Source organism: Salmo salar, chromosome ssa25, assembly GCF_905237065.1.
Source record: "Salmo salar chromosome ssa25, Ssal_v3.1, whole genome shotgun sequence".
Taxonomy (NCBI): domain Eukaryota; kingdom Metazoa; phylum Chordata; class Actinopteri; order Salmoniformes; family Salmonidae; genus Salmo; species Salmo salar.
The window spans coordinates 48,662,551-48,685,967 of record NC_059466.1 but is presented as its reverse complement, the minus strand read 5'-3'; the positions used below and the strand labels follow the sequence as shown (position 1 = coordinate 48,685,967).

At 38.4% G+C, this 23,417-nt stretch overlaps 1 protein-coding gene across 3 annotated transcripts in view; it reads left to right on the top strand.

Moving 5' to 3' along the window:
• LOC106586904 (FHF complex subunit HOOK interacting protein 1B) overlaps positions 1 to 23,417 on the top strand; it is a 106,585-nt gene that overhangs the window by 67,283 nt on the left and 15,885 nt on the right. For all 3 annotated transcript variants that reach the window (XR_006762022.1, XM_045707819.1, XM_045707818.1), the window contains exons 6-9: positions 3,004 to 3,249; positions 9,306 to 9,473; positions 14,867 to 14,946; positions 15,351 to 15,520. Coding sequence is in view for 2 of the 3 variants with exons in the window: in XM_045707819.1 (XP_045563775.1) it covers positions 3,004 to 3,249; positions 9,306 to 9,473; positions 14,867 to 14,946; positions 15,351 to 15,520 (664 nt within the window). In the remaining variant the exon portion in view is untranslated. The remainder of the gene's footprint in view (positions 1 to 3,003; positions 3,250 to 9,305; positions 9,474 to 14,866; positions 14,947 to 15,350; positions 15,521 to 23,417) is intronic.

The window sequence follows — 23,417 nt, the reverse complement described above, 5'->3', positions numbered from 1 at the left end:
GGTTAGCTAGCTACAGGCCAGTCTCCTGCTGCATGGTTAGCTAGCTACAGGCCAGTCTCCTGCTGCATGGTTAGCTAGCTACAGGCCAGTCTCCTGCTGCATGGTTAGCTAGCTACTGGCCAGTCTCCTGCTGCATGGTTAGCTAGCTACAGGCCAGTCTCCTGCTGCATGGTTAGCTAGCTACAGGCCAGTCTCCTGCTGCATGGTTAGCTAGCTACAGGCCAGTCTCCTGCTGCATGGTTAGCTAGCTACAGGCCAGTCTCCTGCTGCATGGTTAGCTAGCTACAGGCCAGTCTCCTGCTGATTTAACTGGTCATGTTATCTGAAATCACCGTCACCCACTGATTTAACTGGTCACTGTATCTGAAATCATGTACTATGTATCTAAGTACTATGGATCTCTGTGTTGACTTCTCTGAGCTGTGTGAGATTATGACTCATGACTGCAGTCAGGCTGTAGATGGGGGTTTATTGGTAATGTCAGGCTGTAGATGGGGGTTTATTGGTAATGTCAGGCTATAGATGGGGGTGTATTGGTAATGTCAGGCTGTAGATGGGGGTGTATTGGTAATGTCAGGCTGTAGATGGGGGGTGTATTGGTAATGTCAGGCTGTAGATGGGGGTTTATTGGTAATGTCAGGCTGTAGATGGGGGTTTATTGGTAATGTCAGGCTGTAGATGGGGGTTTATTGGTAATGTCAGGCTGTAGATGGGGGTTTATTGGTAATGTCAGGCTGTAGATGGGGGGTGTATTGGTAATGTCAGGCTGTAGATGGGGGTGTATTGGTAATGTCAGGCTGTAGATGGGGGGTGTATTGGTAATGTCAGGCTGTAGATGGGGGTTTATTGGTAATGTCAGGCTGTAGATGGGGGTTTATTGGTAATGTCAGGCTGTAGATGGGGGTTTATTGGTAATGTCAGGCTGTAGATGGGGGTGTATTGGTAATGTCAGGCTGTAGATGGGGGGTGTATTGGTAATGTCAGGCTGTAGATGGGGGGTGTATTGGTAATGTCAGGCTGTAGATGGGGGGTGTATTGGTAATGTCAGGCTGTAGATGGGGGTTTATTGGTAATGTCAGGCTGTAGATGGGGGTGTATTGGTAATGTCAGGCTGTAGATGGGGGGTTTATTGGTAATGTCAGGCTGTAGATGGGGGGTTTATTGGTAATGTCAGGCTGTAGATGGGGGTTTATTGGTAATGTCAGGCTGTAGATGGGGGTTTATTGGTAATGTCAGGCTGTAGATGGGGGTTTATTGGTAATGTCAGGCTGTAGATGGGGGTGTATTGGTAATGTCAGGCTGTAGATGGGGGTGTATTGGTAATGTCAGGCTGTAGATGGGGGTGTATTGGTAATGTCAGGCTGTAGATGGGGGTTTATTGGTAATGTCAGGCTGTAGATGGGGGTTTATTGGTAATGTCAGGCTGTAGATGGGGGTTTATTGGTAATGTCAGGCTGTAGATGGGGGTTTATTGGTAATGTCAGGCTGTAGATGGGGGTGTATTGGTAATGTCAGGCTGTAGATGGGGGTTTATTGGTAATGTCAGGCTGTAGATGGGGGTTTAATGGTAATGTCAGGCTGTAGATGGGGGTGTATTGGTAATGTCAGGCTGTAGATGGGGGTGTATTGGTAATGTCAGGCTGTAGATGGGGGTTTATTGGTAATGTCAGGCTGTAGATGGGGGTGTATTGGTAATGTCAGGCTGTAGATGGGGGTGTATTGGTAATGTCAGGCTGTAGATGGGGGTGTATTGGTAATGTCAGGCTGTAGATGGGGGTTTATTGGTAATGTCAGGCTGTAGATGGGGGTTTATTGGTAATGTCAGGCTGTAGATGGGGGTTTATTGGTAATGTCAGGCTGTAGATGGGGGTTTATTGGTAATGTCAGGCTGTAGATGGGGGTTTATTGGTAATGTCAGGCTGTAGATGGGGGTTTATTGGTAATGTCAGGCTGTAGATGGGGGTGTATTGGTAATGTCAGGCTGTAGATGGGGGTGTATTGGTAATGTCAGGCTGTAGATGGGGGTGTATTGGTAATGTCAGGCTGTAGATGGGGGGTTTATTGGTAATGTCAGGCTGTAGATGGGGGTTTAATGGTAATGTCAGGCTGTAGATGGGGGTGTATTGGTAATGTCAGGCTGTAGATGGGGATGTATTGGTAATGTCAGGCTGTAGATGGGGGTTTATTGGTAATGTCAGGCTGTAGATGGGGGTGTATTGGTAATGTCAGGCTGTAGATGGGGGTGTATTGGTAATGTCAGGCTGTAGATGGGGGGTGTATTGGTAATGTCAGGCTGTAGATGGGGGTGTATTGGTAATGTCAGGCTGTAGATGGGGGTGTATTGGTAATGTCAGGCTGTAGATGGGGGTGTATTGGTAATGTCAGGCTGTAGATGGGGGTGTATTGGTAATGTCAGGCTGTAGATGGGGGTGTATTGGTAATGTCAGGCTGTAGATGGGGGTTTATTGGTAATGTCAGGCTGTAGATGGGGCTTTATTGGTAATGTCAGGCTGTAGATGGGGGTTTATTGGTAATGTCAGGCTGTAGATGGGGGTTTATTGGTAATGTCAGGCTATAGATGGGGGTTTATTGGTAATGTCAGGCTGTAGATGGGGGTTTATTGGTAATGTCAGGCTGTAGATGGGGCCTATCTCAGAGTTTAGCTCACGCTACACAGGGTTCTCCCCAATGAATGTAAGAGGGCCGCTGCTCCACCTCGTGGACTTGCTTTGCCAATATGTAAAAAATACATGAATTACTTTATCGTTAAAGCCCTTTTTAAAAATATTTATATCAGTTACAGGTGTTCAAAAATGCAAGAATCTCAACCGGTTTATCTTTCCCCCAGAATTTTCATATTGTGCTGCCAACATGTCTTAAATCCTTCTCATCTTGGACAAATATCCAGTCCAAATATTGTCTTCCATTTCCTCTTTAATTCAGCCCTAACCACCCCTTTACCTCTTCCTCTACCACTCCTCTTCCTCTGCTAACCCTCTCCAGGTGCTGGCCACAGGCCTCAGTGCTCTCTACTCCTCCCTGCCGAGGAAGATCGAGGTACGGGGGGATGACTGGCACGCTCTGCGAAGGGAAGACTGGATGGGCGTGTCCTCTCTGGTGCTCTTCATGAACTCTCTGGAGTTCTGTAACGCTGTCATCCAGGTGGCTCACCCCCTGGTCCGCAGCCAGCTGGTCGACTACGTTCACAACGGCTTCCTGGTCCCTGTCATGGGACCCGCCCTACACAAGGTAGGGGGACGACGTCATCTAGCTTGAGCATCGCTCTCACTAATCCATTGATTGATTGCAATTATGTGATCATTAAAAATACTAGCTAGGCAGCTCCTCAGTATTAGAAATGTTGAAAACATGTATTATTGTACTCTTGTTAAAACATGTCATTCAGAATTATATCTTAGTATGTATGGAAAATATATATATTTTTTTTAAAGTATGAAAATGTATGCACTCACTACAGTAAGTCGCTTTGGATAAGAGCGTCTGCTGAATCACTAAAATGTAAATGTTAATGTATTGACCATCCTGTATTTCTCCCTCTCCCTCTCTTTTCCTCCCCTTCTCTCTCCCTCCCTCTCCCTCTCTCTTCCCCCTCTCTATCTCCCCCCATCTCTGCCCTCTCCTCCCCCTCTCTCTCTCGCTTTCCCTCCTCCCTCCTGTTCTCCCTTCCTCCCTCCCTCTCTCTCCTCCCTCCCCCTCCTCTCTGTCCTCTTCTCAGCGACTAATAATAATAAGTAAAGTAAATAAGATAATAAATAAATAAATAAAGTAAATAAGATAGAATAAAATAGAATAATAAATAAAATAAGATAAATAAAAATCAGATAAGAATAATAATAAAAATAAATAAAGCAGATAATAAATAAAGTAAGATAATAAATAAGTAAATAAAATAAATAAAATAAATAAAGTAAGAATAATAAATAAATAATAAACTAAAGATAATAATAAAAATAATAAATAATAAATAAAAGTAAGATAATAAATAAAATAAAATATGTAAGTAAAATAAATAAAATGAACAAGATAAATAATAATAGAAAATAAATAATAAATAAATATAAATAATAATAAAATAAAAATAATATAATAATAAATAATAAGTAAAAATATAGACAGATATAAATAAAAATAAGTAAATAAAAGTAAAGATAAATAATAGTAAAATAAATATAATGAATAATAGTAAATAAAAATCAAAATAATAATGAAAAATAATAATATAAGTAAAATGGATAATAAATAAATGATAAATAATAAAGTAAAATATAAATCAATAAATAAATAAATATGAAAATAATAAATAAAATAAGATAGTAAATAAGTAAATAAAATAAATAATGAAGATAATAATAAATAAATAAAAATAAATAAATATAAGTATAATAAATAAAATAAAATATGATAAATGATAAATAAAGTATAGACAGATAAAATAATAAGTAAAAATAAATAAATGATAAATGAAATAAAATGTAAAGATAATAATAAAATAAAATAGTAAACAGTATAAATAAGAAATAGTAATAAAGATAAAGATAATATAAATAAAATAAATATAAACAAATATAATAATAAAGATAATGATAAATAAAGTAAAATATGAATAAAGTATAATAAAGTATAAATAAAATATAAATAAAATATAAATAATAAATAAATAAATATAACATAAATAAAATATAAAATAATATAAGATAATAAATAAAATATAAATAAATAATAAATAAAGTAAATAAAGTAAAATAATAAATAAAATATAAAGTAAAATAGTAAATAATAAATATAAATAAAAATAAAGATAAGTAAAGTAAATAATAATAATAAATAAATAATAAATAAATAATAATAAATAAAGTAAATATAAATAAAATAATAAATAAATAATAGTAAAATAGTAAAGTATAAATAAAGTAAATAATAAATAAAGTAAATATAAATAAGTAAAAATAATAAATATTAAATAAAGTAATAGTAAATAAAAATAAAGTAAGATAATAAATAAAGTAAAGTAAATAATAAAGTAAATAATAAAATAAAATAAAAATAAATAAGATAATAAATAAAATAATAATAATAAAGTAAATAAATAAAATAGATAGTAAAGTAAAGTAAATAAAGTAAATAAATATGTAAATAATAAAATAAAATAGTAAATAAAGTAAATAATAAATAGTAAATAAAGTAAAATAGTAAATAAAATAAATAAATGTAAGTAAAGTAAAATAATAAAGTAAATATAAGTAAAATAATATAAAGTAAAATAATAAATAAAGTAAATAAATATAATAATAAGTAAAGTAAAATAAATAATAAATAAAGTAAAAGTAAAGTAAATAAATAAGTAAATAATAAAGTAAAGTAATAATAATATAAGTAAAATAAAATAAAGTATAATAAGTAAAGTAAATATATGTAAATAAATAAATAAAGTAATAAATAATAAATAATAGTAAATATAATAGATAAAATAAAATAATATAAATAATAAAGTATATAAGATAATAAATAAAGTATAATCATAAATAATAATAAATAAATCAATAATAAATCATAAAATATAATAATATAATAATATAAATGATAATAAATAATAAATAATATAAAATATATAATAAAGTAAATAATATATAAAATAAATATATAAAGTAAAATAATAATAAAATAATAAAGTAAAATAATAAAGTAAATATAAAATAAATAAAGTAATATAAATATAAATGAATAAAATATAAAGTAAATAATAATAAGTAAGTAAAATAAATAAGTAAAAGTAAATAAAATAAAGTAAATAATAATAGTAAATAAAGTAAATAATAGTAAAGTAAATAAGTAATAATAAAGTAAATAAAGTAAAATAAAGTATAAGTAAAGTAAAGTAAATAAATAAATAATAAAATATAAGTAAAGTAAATAATAAAGTAAAAATAATAAATAAAATAATAGTAAGTAAATAAATAAAGTAATAAGTAAATAAATAAAATATAAGTAAATAAAGTAAAGTAAAATAATAAATAAATAAAGTAAAATGTAAATAAAGTAAATAAATAAAGTAATAAATAAAGTAAAGTAAAATGTAAAGTAAAATAATAAGTAAATAAAGTAAATATGTAAATAAAGTAAAATAAAGTAAAGTAATAATAAAGTAAATAAAGTAAAGTAAATAAAGTAAAATAAATAATAAAGTAAAGTAAAAATAAAGTAATAAATAAGTAAAATAAATAAAGTAAATAAGTAAAAGTAAAGTAAAGTAAAATAAAGTAAAGTAAAGTAAAATAAAGTAATAGTAAAGTAAATAAATAAAATAAAGTAAAGTAAGTAAAGTAAATAATAAAGATAATAAATAAAAGTAAAGTAAATGATAATAAATAAAGTAAAATAAAATAAATAATAATAGAAAGTAAAATAAAATAAAGTAAATAATAATAAAATAAATAAAATAATGTAAAGTAAAGTAAAAATGAATAATAATAGTAAAGTAAATAAAATAATAGTAAAGTAATAAATAAAATAAAATAAAGTAAAGATAAAAGTAAATAAAGTAAAATAAAATAAAATAAAGTAAAGTAAAAATAAAGTAAAGTAAATAAATGTAAATAAAGTAAAGTAATAGTAAAGTAAATAATAATAATGTAAATAATAAATAAAATAATAAGTAGTAATAAATAAAGATAATAAATATGTCAAAATCGTAATCGAAATATATAATCATCGAATTTCGTATATCGAATAATCAATAAATCATCATCGTCGAAAATCATATCATAATCATCATCGAAAGTATCGTCATAATCGCATCATAATCAAAGATAATGATCATCATATCGTAGAACAAATCATCGATCTCGATATCAATGAATCGTAATATCATAAATCATCATCATCAAAAATCGTCATCGATCATGCAGGATAATCATCACGATCATCATCATCGTAATAATATCATCATAATCATCGTCGATCATATCATCGATAATAATATAATCATATAGAAATGAAATCATATCGTATATCGATAATATATGAAAAATATATAAATAAATCATAATGAATAATAAATAATAATAAAGTAAAATAAAGTAAAGTAAAATAAAAGTAAATAAATAAAGTAAATAAATAAATAAAGTAAAAATAAAATAAAGTAATAGTAAAGTAAAATAAAGTAAATAATAAAAGTAAAGTAAAAGTAAGTAAATAGTAAATAAAGTAATAAAGTAAAAGTAAAGTAAATAAAATAGTAAATAAAGTAAAATAAAGTAAGTAAAATAATAATAAAGTAAAGTAAAATATAAATAATAAGTAAAGTAAATAAAGTAAAATGTAAATAAAGTAAAGTAAATAAAGTAAAGTAAATAAATAAAGTAAAGTAAAAATATAAATAAATAAAGTAATAAATGTAAAATAATAAATAAATAATAATAAGTAAAAATAATAATAAGTAATAAATAAAGTAAATATAAAGTAAAGTAAATAAAATGTAAATAAAGTAAAGTAAATAATGTAAAGTAAAATAAAATAAAGTAAATAAAGTAATAAGTAAAATAAAGTAAATAATAAATAAAGTAAAATAGTAAAGTAATAATAAATGTAAAATAATAAAGTAAAATAAAGTAAATAAAGTAAAGTAAAGTAAGTAAATAAATAAAGTAAAGTAATAGTAAATAATAAATAGTAAAATAAATAAAATAAAGTAAAATAAGTAAAGTAAAGTAATAAGTAAAGTAATAATAAAATAATAGTAAATAAAGTAAAATAAAATAAAGTAATAATAAAATGTAAATAAAAGTAATAGTAAATATAAAGTAAATAATAGTAAAATAAAGTAAAGTAAATAATAATAATAAAGTAAATAATATAAATAAAGTAAAATAAAAGTAAATAAATGTAAAGTAAAGTAAATAAATAATAATAAAATAATAAATAAAATAATAAGTAAAGTAAAAATAATAAAGTAAAAATAAGTAAAGTAAAAATAAAATAATAATAAAGTAAAAATAAAATAAAGTAAATAATAAGTAAAATAAAATAAAGTAAAATAAATAAAGTAAAAATAAATAAATAAAAAGTAAAATGTAAAGTAAATAAAGTAAAATAAATATAAGTAAATAAATAAAGTAAATAAATAAATAAAGTAAATAATATAAAGTAAATAAAGATGATAGTAAATAAAGTAAATAAAATGTAAAGTAAAATAAAAATAAAAATAGTAAAGTAAATAATAAGAAAAAGTAAAAAGGTAAAAATAAAGAAAGTATAAAGTAAAAATAAAAATGAATAAATGTAATAATAATAAATAAAAATAAGCAAAATAATTAAATAAAGTAAAGTAAGAAATAAAGGCAGAAAAGTATAATAAATAAAAATAAAATAAAGAAGTAAATAATAAGGAATTGTAAATAAATAAATAAAGTAAAGTAAAATAAAATAAAGGATAATAATAAAAAGTAAAGTAAAAAGTAAGATAATATTAAATAATAGTGAAATAAATAAATAATGACGAAAGAAATATTAATAATAAGATATAATAGTAAAAATAAGACAAATATGTAATAATTAAATAAAAATAAGTAATAATAAAAAATGTAATAAATAGATAAATAAAGTGAATAAATAAAGATATATAAAGTAAAAATAGATAAGTAAATAGTAAATATAAAAATAAATGTAATATAATAATGGAAAGTAAGTAAGAAAATGATGTAGTAGTAAAATGAAAAATGAATAAAAAGTAATAAAGATAAAAATAATTATAAAGTAGTATAATAATAAAATAGTAAAGTAAAAATGATAATAATAAAATAATAAAATAATATAATAAGATAATAAATAATAATATAAATAATGTAATATTATAATATAAGATAATATAATAATAAGTTAATTTAATAAATGTAATAATATAATATGTAAATTAATATATAAATAATATGTATAATAAAATGTGTATATATGATAATAATAATAAGTAATAATATGTATTGAATATAAATAATAATAAATAATGTAATAAAATAGTAAAATGTTAAAATAAATGTAGGTAATAATGTAAATAAAATGAAGATAATATAGTAGTAATGCAAGTAATGTATATAGTAATATAAATGAAGTAATATATAGTAATAAATAATATGTGAATAACCTCCTCCCTCCCCTCTCTCTCGCTCCCTCCCTCCCCCTCTCTCTCGCTCCCTCCCCCCTCTCTCTCGCTCCCTCCCTCCCCTCTCTCTCTCTCTCCCTCCCTCCCCCTCTCTCTCTCTCTCCCTCCTTCCCTCGCTCCCTCCCTCCAGTCATCTGTAGATGAGATGATAGCCAGTACAGCCTACCTGGATCTGTTCCTGCGCAGCGTCACGGAAACAGCTCTCCTCAAAACCTTCCTACGCTTCATCCTCATGCATCGCCATGACAACGACACCATCCTGGACACCTTGCTAACGCGTGTCAGCAGCAACTCCAGGGTCAGTAGTACAGTAACAGTGTGTGGTGCATTAATAGTAGGGATGTTTTAACATACTGGTGGATCAGTCCGCGGGAACCCAAACCGATTTTAAACATGTGTTGGTCAGAAAACCGATACAAATGAAACGTTATTGGTCACATCGGTATTGGGCACATTGGTATTGGTCACATACACGTGGTTAGCAGATGTTAATGCGAGTGCATAGATCCGACAGTGCAGCAGTATCTAACAGGTAATATCTAACAATTTCACAACAAAACCTAATACACACAATCTAGTAAAGGAATGGGATGAGAATATATAAGTATAAAATATATGGATGAGCAGTGACAGAGCGGCTAAGATGCAATTGATAGTAAAGAATAGATAGTGAAGGATACAGTATACATATGAGATGAGTAATGTGAGATATGTAAACATTATTAAAGTGACTAGTGTTCCATTTATTAAAGTGGCCAATGATATCAAGTCTGTACGTAGGCAGCAGCCTCTCTGTGCTAGTGGTGGCTGTTTAACAATCTGATGGCCATGAGATAGAAGCTGTTTTTCAATCTCTCTGTCCCAGCTGTGACACACCTGTACTGACCTCGCCTTCTGGATGGTAGCAGTGTGAACAGGCAGTGGCTCGGGTGGTTGTTGTCCTTGATGATCTTTTTGACCTTCCTGTGACATCGGGTGCTGTAGGTAGGTGTCCTGGAGGGCAGGTAGTTTGCCCCCGGTGATGCGTTGTGCAGACCGCACTAACCTCTGGAGAGCCTTACGGTTGTCGGCGGAGCAGCTGCCGTACCAGGCGGTGATACAGCCCGACAGGATGCTCTCAATTGTGCAACTGTAAAAGTTAGTGAGGGTTTTTGGTGACATGCCACATTTTTTCAGCCTCCTGAGGTTGAGGAGGCGCTGTTGCGCCTTCTTCACCACGCTGTCTGTGTGGGTGGACCATTTCAGGTTGTCAGTGATATGTACACAGAGGAACTTAACTTTCCATCTTCTCCACTGCTGTCTCATCGATGTGGATAGGGGCTGCTCCCTCTGCTGTTTCCTGAAGTCCACGATCATCACTTTTGTTTTTCTGACATTGAGTGAGAGGTTATTTTCCTGACACCACACTCCCAGGGTCTTGTTGTTGGTAATCAAACCTACCTGCAAACTTGGTCTGCAAACTTTTTGATATTTGATAGATCAGTCTGACTGAGAGGTGGTAAGCAGCAGCAGGCTCTTAAGCATTCATTCAAACAGCACTTTCCTGCGTTTGCCAGCAGCTCTTCGCAATACTTGAAGCACAGCGCTGTTTATGACTTCAAGCAAGATGTCGATCGATGTCCGCGACGGGGCTGGTTTTCTATTTGTATTCCGTGATTGTCTGTAGACCCTGCCACATACGCCTCGGGTCTGAGCCGTTGATTTGCGACTCCACTTTGTCTCTATACTGACGCTTTGCTTGTTTGATTGCCTTACGGAGGGAATAACTACACAGTTTGTATTTGGCCATGTTTCCAGTCACCTTTCCATGATTAAATGCGGTGGTACGTGCTTTAAAATGTTAACGAATTCGCCGGTTCGCTCATATTTTAATTCCAAAAATACCTCTTATCTGTTGCGACGGAATTCAAATCAAATCAAATCAAATTTATTTATATAGCCCTTCGTACATCAGCTGATATCTCAAAGTGCTGTACAGAAACCCAGCCTAAAACCCCAAACAGCAAGCAAAGCATGTGAAAGAAGCACGGTGGCTAGGAAAAACTCCCTAGGAAAAACTCCCTAGAAAGGCCAAAAACCTAGGAAGAAACCTAGAGAGGAACCAGGCTATGAGGGGTTTGATGCATCCTCTCCTTTGATGCTTCCTCTCCTTGCATCCTCTCCTCTCCCTAGGAAAAACTCCCTAGAAAGGCCAAAAACCTAGGAAGAAACCTAGAGAGGAACCAGGCTATGAGGGGTTTGATGCATCCTCTCCTTCGGTTCAGTAGCCTATCCAACTGTTACGCATGTGACTACGAATGACGGTCAGATAAGTGCGCACAGTGTAGGAGACACAGCTGATCGCGACAACCAGATTGTAGACCAACCCCTGTTCTTTCCATAGGCTATGCTTACGTCTGGCACCTTCAGCATTAAAATGCTTTTGTAAAATTGGCTTTGGTTTAAACAGTCGGTGTACTTGGTATTTTTGTTTTACACGAACAGGGTGGGACCCTGATTTCATAAAGGACAGTAATCATTTGGGGCATTCCAAATGGTCTAAACCATTCGCTTTCGAGACGGGGATAAAAATTAAAAATCTGCTTTTATTAATTGGTTAAATGCCATGCTAGTCTCAAAATATAAATACTGACATAGTAATAGCTCAAAACATTCTTCAAAAATGACAAGTTAATCAGTTAGGGAATGGTGATTTCAGATCAGATGTAGGGGTGGGGGGACAAAAAGCATACCCCCCCCAATCTGATAGTGGGGTGGTAGAGGCTTTGTCTGCCCAATGGCTCAGGTCAGGTGCCTACTCACACCATTGACATTAAAACTCACTGACTCACAAACTCTCTCTTCTCACTCACTCACTTTCTCACTCACTCACTCACTCACTCACTCACTCACTCACTCACTCACAAACATGCTAATGTTCTGCTGTTTCTCTCCTACAGCTGTCTAATGTTCTGCTGTTTCTCTCCTACAGCTGTCTAATGTTCTGCTGTTTCTCTCCTACAGCTGTCTAATGTTCTGCTGTTTCCCTCCTACAGCTGTCTAATGTTCTGCTGTTTCCCTCCTACAGCTGTCTAATGTTCTGCTGTTTCCCTCCTACAGCTGTCTAATGTTCTGCTGTTTCCCTCCTACAGCTGTCTAATGTTCTGCTGTTTCCCTCCTACAGCTGTCTAATGTTCTGCTGTTTCTCTCCTACAGCTGTCTAATGTTCTGCTGTTTCCCTCCTACAGCTGTCTAATGTTCTGCTGTTTCTCTCCTACAGCTGTCTAATGTTCTGCTGTTTCCCTCCTACAGCTGTCTAATGTTCTGCTGTTTCCCTCCTACAGCTGTCTAATGTTCTGCTGTTTCTCTCCTACAGCTGTCTAATGTTCTGCTGTTTCTCTCCTACAGCTGTCTAATGTTCTGCTGTTTCCCTCCTACAGCTGTCTAATGTTCTGCTGTTTCTCTCCTACAGCTGTCTAATGTTCTGCTGTTTCTCTCCTACAGCTGTCTAATGTTCTGCTGTTTCCCTCCTACAGCTGTCTAATGTTCTGCTGTTTCTCTCCTACAGCTGTCTAATGTTCTGCTGTTTCTCTCCTACAGCTGTCTAATGTTCTGCTGTTTCTCTCCTACAGCTGTCTAATGTTCTGCTGTTTCCCTCCTACAGCTGTCTAATGTTCTGCTGTTTCTCTCCTACAGCTGTCTAATGTTCTGCTGTTTCTCTCCTACAGCTGTCTAATGTTCTGCTGTTTCTCTCCTACAGCTGTCTAATGTTCTGCTGTTTCTCTCCTACAGCTGTCTAATGTTCTGCTGTTTCTCTCCTACAGCTGTCTAATGTTCTGCTGTTTCCCTCCTACAGCTGTCTAATGTTCTGCTGTTTCTCTCCTACAGCTGTCTAATGTTCTGCTGTTTCCCTCCTACAGCTGTCTAATGTTCTGCTGTTTCTCTCCTACAGCTGTCTAATGTTCTGCTGTTTCTCTCCTACAGCTGTCTAATGTTCTGCTGTTTCTCTCCTACAGCTGTCTAATGTTCTGCTGTTTCTCTCCTACAGCTGTCTAATGTTCTGCTGTTTCTCTCCTACAGCTGTCTAATGTTCTGCTGTTTCTCTCCTACAGCTGTCTAATGTTCTGCTGTTTCTCTCCTACAGCTGTCTAATGTTCTGCTGTTTCCCTCCTACAGCTGTCTAATGTTCTGCTGTTTCTCTCCTACAGCTGTCTAATGTTCTGCTGTTTCTCTCCTACAGCTGTCTAATGTTCTGCTGTTTCTCTCCTACAGCTGTCTAATGTTCTGCTGTTTCTCTCCTACAGCTGTCTAATGTTCTGCTGTTTCTCTCCTACAGCTGTCTAATGTTCTGCTGTTTCTCTCCTACAGCTGTCTAATGTTCTGCTGTTTCTCTCCTACAGCTGTCTAATGTTCTGCTGTTTCCCTCCTACAGCTGTCTAATGTTCTGCTGTTTCTCTCCTACAGCTGTCTAATGTTCTGCTGTTTCTCTCCTACAGCTGTCTAATGTTCTGCTGTTTCTCTCCTACAGCTGTCTAATGTTCTGCTGTTTCCCTCCTACAGCTGTCTAATGTTCTGCTGTTTCCCTCCTACAGCTGTCTAATGTTCTGCTGTTTCTCTCCTACAGCTGTCTAATGTTCTGCTGTTTCCCTCCTACAGCTGTCTAATGTTCTGCTGTTTCTCTCCTACAGCTGTCTAATGTTCTGCTGTTTCTCTCCTACAGCTGTCTAATGTTCTGCTGTTTCCCTCCTACAGCTGTCTAATGTTCTGCTGTTTCCCTCCTACAGCTGTCTAATGTTCTGCTGTTTCCCTCCTACAGCTGTCTAATGTTCTGCTGTTTCCCTCCTACAGCTGTCTAATGTTCTGCTGTTTCTCTCCTACAGCTGTCTAATGTTCTGCTGTTTCTCTCCTACAGCTGTCTAATGTTCTGCTGTTTCTCTCCTACAGCTGTCTAATGTTCTGCTGTTTCTCTCCTACAGCTGTCTAATGTTCTGCTGTTTCTCTCCTACAGCTGTCTAATGTTCTGCTGTTTCCCTCCTACAGCTGTCTAATGTTCTGCTGTTTCCCTCCTACAGCTGTCTAATGTTCTGCTGTTTCCCTCCTACAGCTGTCTAATGTTCTGCTGTTTCTCTCCTACAGCTGTCTAATGTTCTGCTGTTTCTCTCCTACAGCTGTCTAATGTTCTGCTGTTTCTCTCCTACAGCTGTCTAATGTTCTGCTGTTTCTCTCCTACAGCTGTCTAATGTTCTGCTGTTTCTCTCCTACAGCTGTCTAATGTTCTGCTGTTTCCCTCCTACAGCTGTCTAATGTTCTGCTGTTTCTCTCCTACAGCTGTCTAATGTTCTGCTGTTTCTCTCCTACAGCTGTCTAATGTTCTGCTGTTTCTCTCCTACAGCTGTCTAATGTTCTGCTGTTTCTCTCCTACAGCTGTCTAATGTTCTGCTGTTTCTCTCCTACAGCTGTCTAATGTTCTGCTGTTTCCCTCCTACAGCTGTCTAATGTTCTGCTGTTTCTCTCCTACAGCTGTCTAATGTTCTGCTGTTTCCCTCCTACAGCTGTCTAATGTTCTGCTGTTTCTCTCCTACAGCTGTCTAATGTTCTGCTGTTTCTCTCCTACAGCTGTCTAATGTTCTGCTGTTTCCCTCCTACAGCTGTCTAATGTTCTGCTGTTTCTCTCCTACAGCTGTCTAATGTTCTGCTGTTTCTCTCCTACAGCTGTGCATGGTGTCTTTGAGCCTGTCCAGGACTCTACTCTCTCTCAACTGTGAAGACCTCATGTTGCAGTTGGTTCTCAGGTAGAAACTCTGTCTGTCTGTCTGTCTGTCTGTCTGTCTGTCTGTCTGTCTGTCTGTCTGTCTGTCTGTCTGTCTGTCTGTCTGTCTGTCTGTCTGTCTGTCTGGAATGCGTGTGTAGTCTATGTGGAATGCGTGTGTAGTCTATGTGGAATGCGTGTGTAGTCTATGTGGAATGCGTGTGTAGTCTATGTGGAATGCGTGTGTAGTCTATGTGGAATGCGTGTGTAGTCTCTGTGGAATGCGTGTGTAGTCTCTGTGGAATGCGTGCGTAGTCTCTGTGGAATGCGTGCGTAGTCTCTGTGGAATGCGTGCGTAGTCTCTGTGGAATGCGTGCGTAGTCTCTGTGGAATGCGTGCGTAGTCTATATGGAATACGTGTGTAGTCATTGTATTGTTGTCGTGCAGGTATCTTCTACCCTGTACCCATGTGATGTTGAGCCAGAGGCGTGCTGTCAGGGACATTGATCTCTATGGTAAATCAGCTGACAAGTTCCTGTCCCTCATCCCAGAGTGCTGCCGCCTTAGCGTACTGCCCTCTGCTGAGCGGGAGGAAGAACCTGCCTTCTGGGGGAAAGGTAACCAACTGGACTCATTTTGTTTTTGACACTTTATTCAGACAGTAAGGAAATGAGATGGGGAGACGGGCAAATGGGAGAAACACCGGGAAGGCTAGACGCATGGCTTGATCCCTGGTCTCCTGGGGGGGGGTTGATCCCTGGTCTCTGGGGGGTGACCTGTCCGGGGTTGATCCCTGGTCTCCTGGGGGTTGATCGGGGGGTTGATCCCTTCTCCGGGTTGATCCTGGTCTCCTGTGTTGGGGGGTGATGTGCTGTGTGGGGGGTGGGGGGGTTGATCCCTGGTCTCCTGGTGTGTGGGGGGTGGGGGGTTGATCCCTGGTGTCCTGTGTTGGGGGGTTGATCCCTGGTGTCCTGTGTTGGGGGGGTTGAGATACGTGGCTCTTATCCAGGGCATCTTTCAATGTACCTTATTAATAAGAAATAAACAATAGGAGAGGTAAACCATGGTGCAGTGCTTCCTCTGGAAAATGTGTTAGATGTGGGGGAAAAGTTAGCGGGTTTGGGGGTTTTTAAGGGGGTTCCTGGGGTCCCCCCCCCCCAAAACAAAATATATTTACATTTACGTCATTAAGCAGACGCTCTTATCCAGAGCGACTTACAAATTGGTGCATTCACCTTATGATACAGTGAGGGGAAAAAAGTATTTGATCCCCTGCTGATTTTGTACATTTGCCCACTGACAAAGAAATGATCAGTCTATAATTTTAATAGTAGGTTTATTTGAACAGTGAGAGACAGAATAACAACAAAAAATCCAGAAAAACGCATGTCAAAAATGTCATAAATTGATTTGCATTTTAATGAGGGAAATAAGTATTTGACCCCCTCTCAATCAGAAAGATTTCTGGCTACCAGTTGTCTTTTTATACAGGTAAGAGCTGAGATTAGGAGCACACTCTTAAAGGCTCCTAATCGGGGCCATGTACCGTCAAATCTTGGGTGAGAACCTCCTTCCCTCAGCCAGGGCATTGAAAATGGGTCGTGGGTGGGTTTTCCAGCATGACAATGACCCAAAACACACAGCCAAGGCAACAAAGGAGTGGCTCAAGGAGAAGCACATTAAGGTCCTGGAGTGGCCGAGCCAGTCTCCAGACCTTAATCCCATAGAAAATCTGTGGAGGGAGCTGAAGGTTCGAGTTGCCAAACGTCAGCCTCGAAACCTTAATGACTTGGAGAAGATCTGCAAAGAGGAGTGGGACAAAATCCCTCCTGAGATGTGTGCAAACCTGGTGGCCAACTACAAGAAACGTCTGACCTCTGTGATTGCCAACAAGGGTTTTGCCACCAAGTACTAAGTCGTGCTTTGCAGAGGGGTCAAATACTTATTTCCCTCATTACAATGCAAATCATTTTATAACATTTTTTACGTGTTTTTCTGGATTTCTTTGTTATTCTGTCTCTCACTGTTCAAATAAACCTACCATTAAAATTATAGACTGATCATTTCTTTGTCAGTGGGCAAACGTACAAAATCAGCAGGGGATCAAATACTTTTTCCCTCACTGTATAAGTACTGAACAGCTTGGTTCTGGTGACTTTTTAAAAGGATTACACTAAAATAAACCATCTAAAATGTATTTTTCCACCCCCAGAAATGAGCTCAATGAAGAATTGGTAAAATGATTATAGTTAAACAGAATGCAGTATAAGGTTGAGTGCTGCAGCCATCTAAAGAAACACAACAGAGACAAAAGGAGGGCGTTGGAAATCTCTTTCCAGGTTCTGACAAAAACCTAGTTCTGACATTAGTTTACAGCCTTGGTCAGAGCACTTCATTCTTCTGGCTTTTTGGAAAAAGATTTCCAACGCTCTCCTGTGATTGAGCTCCTTGATTGGGGGGGGGGGGGGTTGATGGAGAGCCGCATGCCGCATGCGGCTAGATACTCCCCCTTGCAGTCTGTTCCTCAAGTCTGTTTTGACCTGCAATAACAGAGATAATAATAAGAAGAAGAGAAAGGACAGTGACAAAGAGGATCTACTTTCACATTTTAAATGTTCTTACTCGTTTCATTGCAGAGAAGTCCCTTATCACAATTAACGGAAGACACCGGTATAGTCAGTGCGATTTGCTGTCAGCTGGCTTAGGCAGGGGAGGGGGTAGAGCTGTCCCCACTCATCAAACAGCTTTGTCATTGCTGGCGGCTGGTCCAAGCCCTGAAATACATGGGGAAAAAACCTAAAGATGTCTAACATTAAAGAAGAGTCAACAGAGTGGAACGTTCAACAGGGAAAAAGGGTTGGGCAACAACTGGTCTAAAATGGTCTCTTCAAAAGATTGTCACACTCATGCCAAACCTTGAATGCTCCAACTAGTGCATGTTGTAGCTCAGCAGCCTCTGGCGCTTGGACTACTGCCTGGAGAGGAGAGCCAAGTGAATAAATGTGATGCATAATCTCACCTTCACTTTTAAAGTACTGAAAGGCCCAGGGTCGCTGAAGCAGTTTTCAAGACTTATGTCTTGTTACGGCTTTTGGCAAAGTAACTATGGAGCTGCTGCAGGTGAAAGTGTCCATATAGTCAGCTGATGTATCTCTACAGGCCAGAGCAAGATGGCGGGCAGCACAAGACACAGACACCATCCAAGGGAAGGCATCCTTTAACTGTTTTGCCACACCACTATGTTGTCCTGTTTTGAAGAAAAATACAGACATACTGTAAAAAAAAACAACAACAAATGGTTCACTCGAAGACTTTGTGTTGTGTCCATACCAGTCATCACTGCAGTCCCATTAGTACCCAGTCCATACCAGTCATCACTGCAGTCCCATCAGTACCCAGTCCATACCAGTCATCACTGCAGCCCCATCAGTACCCAGTCCATACCAGTCATCACTGCAGCCCCATCAGTACCCAGTCCATACCAGTCATCACTGCAGTCCCATTAGTACCCAGTCCATACCAGTCATCACTGCAGCCCCATTAGTACCCAGTCCATACCAGTCATCACTGCAGCCCCATTAGTACCCAGTCCATACCAGTCATCACTGCAGTCCCATTAGTACCCAGTCCATACCAGTCATCACTGCAGTCCCATCAGTACCCAGTCCATACCAGTCATCACTGCAGTCCCATCAGTACCCAGTCCATACCAGTCATCACTGCAGCCCCATTAGTACCCAGTCCATACCAGTCATCACTGCAGCCCCATTAGTACCCAGTCCATACCAGTCATCACTGCAGCCCCATTAGTACCCAGTCCATACCAGTCATCACTGCAGTCCCATTAGTACCCAGTCCATACCAGTCATCACTGCAGTCCCATTAGTACCCAGTCCATACCAGTCATCACTGCAGTCCCATTAGTACCCAGTCCATACCAGTCATCACTGCAGTCCCATTAGTACCCAGTCCATACCAGTCATCACTGCAGTCCCATTAGTACCCAGTCCATACCAGTCATCACTGCAGTCCCATCAGTACCCAGTCCATACCAGTCATCACTGCAGTCCCATTAGTACCCAGTCCATACCAGTCATCACTGCAGTCCCATCAGTACCCAGTCCATACCAGTCATCACTGCAGCCCCATCAGTACCCAGTCCATACCAGTCATCAATGCAGCCCCATTAGTACCCAGTCCATACCAGTCATCACTGCAGTCCCATCAGTACCCAGTCCATACCAGTCATCACTGCAGCCCCATTAGTACCCAGTCCATACCAGTCATCACTGCAGCCCCATTAGTACCCAGTCCATACCAGTCATCACTGCAGCCCCATTAGTACCCAGTCCATACCAGTCATCACTGCAGCCCCATCAGTACCCAGTCCATACCAGTCATCACTGCAGCCCCATTAGTACCCAGTCCATACCAGTCATCACTGCAGTCCCATCAGTACCCAGTCCATACCAGTCATCACTGCAGCCCCATTAGTACCCAGTCCATACCAGTCATCACTGCAGTCCCATCAGTACCCAGTCCATACCAGTCATCACTGCAGCCCCATTAGTACCCAGTCCATACCAGTCATCACTGCAGCCCCATCAGTACCCAGTCCATACCAGTCATCACTGCAGCCCCATTAGTACCCAGTCCATACCAGTCATCACTGCAGCCCCATCAGTACCCAGTCCATACCAGTCATCACTGCAGCCCCATCAGTACCCAGTCCATACCAGTCATCACTGCAGCCCCATCAGTACCCAGTCCATACCAGTCATCACTGCAGCCCCATCAGTACCCAGTCCATACCAGTCATCACTGCAGCCCCATCAGTACCCAGTCCATACCAGTCATCACTGCAGCCCCATTAGTACCCAGTCCATACCAGTCATCACTGCAGCCCCATCAGTACCCAGTCCATACCAGTCATCACTGCAGTCCCATTAGTACCCAGTCCATACCAGTCATCACTGCAGCCCCATCAGTACCCAGTCCATACCAGTCATCACTGCAGCCCCATCAGTACCCAGTCCATACCAGTCATCACTGCAGCCCCATCAGTACCCAGTCCATACCAGTCATCACTGCAGCCCCATTAGTACCCAGTCCATACCAGTCATCACTGCAGCCCCATCAGTACCCAGTCCATACCAGTCATCACTGCAGCCCCATTAGTACCCAGTCCATACCAGTCATCACTGCAGCCCCATCAGTACCCAGTCCATACCAGTCATCACTGCAGCCCCATTAGTACCCAGTCCATACCAGTCATCACTGCAGCCCCATCAGTACCCAGTCCATACCAGTCATCACTGCAGCCCCATTAGTACCCAGTCCATACCAGTCATCACTGCAGCCCCATCAGTACCCAGTCCGTACCAGTCATCACTGCAGCCCCATCAGTACCCAGTCCGTACCAGTCATCACTGCAGCCCCATTAGTACCCAGTCCGTACCATCTCTGTTGGTATCGTTTTGATGTTTAGTACCCAGTCCGTACCATCTCTGTTGGTATCTTTTTGATGTTTAGTACCCAGTCCATACCAGTCATCACTGCAGTCCCATTAGTACCCAGTCCGTACCATCTCTCTGTTGGTATCTTTTTGATGTTTAGTACCCAGTCCGTACCATCTCTGTTGGTATCTTTTTGATGTTTAGTACCCAGTCCGTACCATCTCTGTTGGTATCTTTTTGATGTTTAGTACCCAGTCCGTACCATCTCTCTGTTGGTATTGTTTAGTACCCAGTCCTCCACCTCTGTTGGTATCTTTTGATGTTTAGTACCCAGTCCGTACCATCTCTCTGTTGGTATCTTTTTGATGTTTAGTACCACAGTCCGTACCATCTCTCTGTTGGTATCTTTTTGATGTTTAGTACCCAGTCCGTACCATCTCTCTGTTGGTATCTTTTTGATGTTTAGTACCCAGTCCGTACCATCTCTGTTGGTATCTTTTTGATGTTTAGTACCCAGTCCGTACCATCTCTCTGTTGGTATCTTTTTGATGTTTAGTACCCAGTCCGTACCATCTCTCTGTTGGTATCTTTTTGATGTTTAGTACCCAGTCCGTACCATCTCTCTGTTGGTATCTTTTTGATGTTTAGTACCTAGTCCGTACCATCTCTCTGTTGGTATCTTTTTGATGTGCAGCACCTCCTTGATGGCGGCAACGATGGTGTCTGCCTTGCCACCAGGGACTGACACTAGGTCCAGGAACTGACACTAGGTCCAGGAACTGACACTAGGTCCAGGAACTGACACTAGGTCCAGGAACTGACACTAGGTCCAGGAACTGACACTAGGTCCAGGAACTGGTTGTAAAGGTGTCCCTTTTGGTCTATGTATCTGGAAAACATACAAAAATCCAAATGCAATTTCATTTTTATTCATGGATGCACTGTGACTATAGAATATCACTATTAAAAATAATTTTGTAACTCTGATTTAGTTACCACGTCTGTAGTTTCATCAGCCTCCAGGCCATTGGCTACAGATGTCCGGATGGCATGGAGGAGGATAGACTCCTCCACAACTTGAACCAGAATCTCTTCAACATTTCCTCCACTGTTATCTCTGATCTGTATCTAGTGTGTGGTCTCTTGTCAATCTTCAAGCAAACGAGAACAATGTGAAATAAAAGTCTGGTGACATTTTTAAATATCAAGTGAAGAAAATATAAGCAAATCCACAGAATTGTGGAGCCCTCATTCACCTTGAGCTTTTGTGAAATAGTTACAACCCAGTAAGGCCCAGTTAAAGTCCAGTAGTTCTGGGAAGTTTGATGGGCCTGTTCCTGCTTTGTTAGATGGTACAGACATTTAAGGCCTCGTGCTCAGGCACTGTGGTTGGCTCGAATACAACTATGACTGAGGAGCCTGTGAACAGCAACAGGCTGTTTATATTGTTATTGAGCCACGGTTAATGCACAATCTGACACATCTTTTACAGTGGAATAGACATTTTGAGAAATGGAATGATCCAATAGAACAGTCTTTACCTTTTTTTCGCCAGGATTGCATGAGCTCTCACACTTTCCATGTGTTGCCCTGTCCCTGGGTGCTGGTTAATATAGTCCGGCCCATGAATCTGGGCCCCTTATTTCAATAAAAGGGCTCTTTTGATACACCCCTCGTTGACGGAACAGGCAGCAGAACATTCCTAGACGGGATGTAGAGTGTAGTTTAGTGGAATTACTGGTGGCTGGGACAATACCTATTACAGATAGCAAGCATTACAACACCACACATAATGCTGTGGACTAGTACAGACTAAATATACACTAACGTTTGTAGCCCTTAGCCTAATTAAAGGAAATATATTATATAGCCAACGCTTCAGTCTGTACATTTTAAGCCACTTTGGGTCCTATCCGGTGGTGCGCACTTGGCCTACTCCTCTCTCCTCCTCCTCTCATCTCCTTTTATCTACTCCTCTTTCTTCTCCTTCTCTACTCTCCTCTCTCCTTTCCTCTGGTCCTCTCTCCTTTCCTCTGTTCCTCTCTGCTCTCCTCTCTCCTTTCCTCTGTTCCTCTCTGCTCTCCTCTCTCCTTTCCTCTGTTCCTCTCTGCTCTCCTCTCTCCTTTCCTCTGTTCCTCTCTGCTCTCCTTCCCTTCCTGTTCCTCTCTTCTCTCCTTTCCTCTGTTCCTCTCTGCTCTCCTCTCTCCTTTCCTCTGTTCCTCTCTGCTCTCCTCTCTCCTTTCCTCTGTTCCTCTCTGCTCTCCTCTCTCCTTTCCTCTGTTCCTCTCTGCTCTCCTCTCTCCTTTCCTCTGTTCCTCTCTCCTTTCCTCTGTTCCACTCTCCTTTCCTCTGTTCCTCTCTGCTCTCCTCTCTCCTTTTCTCCTTCCATCTCTCCTCCATTCTGTCCCTCATGCATCCCTACCTCACTCCCAGGATTCTGCCTCATCTCAGTCTAGTAAAGTAAGCCATACACTTGTTATTCAAAACGATAGCTTAAGCTTTTAAAGAGTTCGCTAACTGAAGAAAGTATAATTTAATTCAGGCTGATTTGAGGTTAGCTAGCTAAGCTAACGTTACCTGACACTCTTGTCCCTGTTCCCCCTTTCTCTTTCCACTCTGTGGCTGGAAATATTTAAATAAACTCCTCTGGAAGAAAAAAAAAAAATCTAATGGAATACAGATACATGTAGCTATCTTTCTTGTACTTGATACTGTTCCAAACGAACTAGCTAATCTCTCCATCTCCCTCCCCAAATCTCTCCATCTCCCTCCCCAAATCTCCATCTCCCTCCATCTCCCTCCCCAAATGTCTCCATCTCCCTCCCCAAATCTCTCCATCTCCCTCCCCAAATCTCCCCAAATCTCTCCATCTCCCTCCCCAAATCTCTCCATCTCCCTCCCCAAATCTCTCCATCTCCCTCCCCAAATCTCTCCATCTCCCTCCCCAAATCTCTCCATCTCCCTCCCCAAATCTCTCCATCTCCCTCCCCAAATCTCTCCATCTCCCTCCCCAAATCTCTCCATCTCCCTCCTCAAATCTCTCCATCTCCCTCCCCAA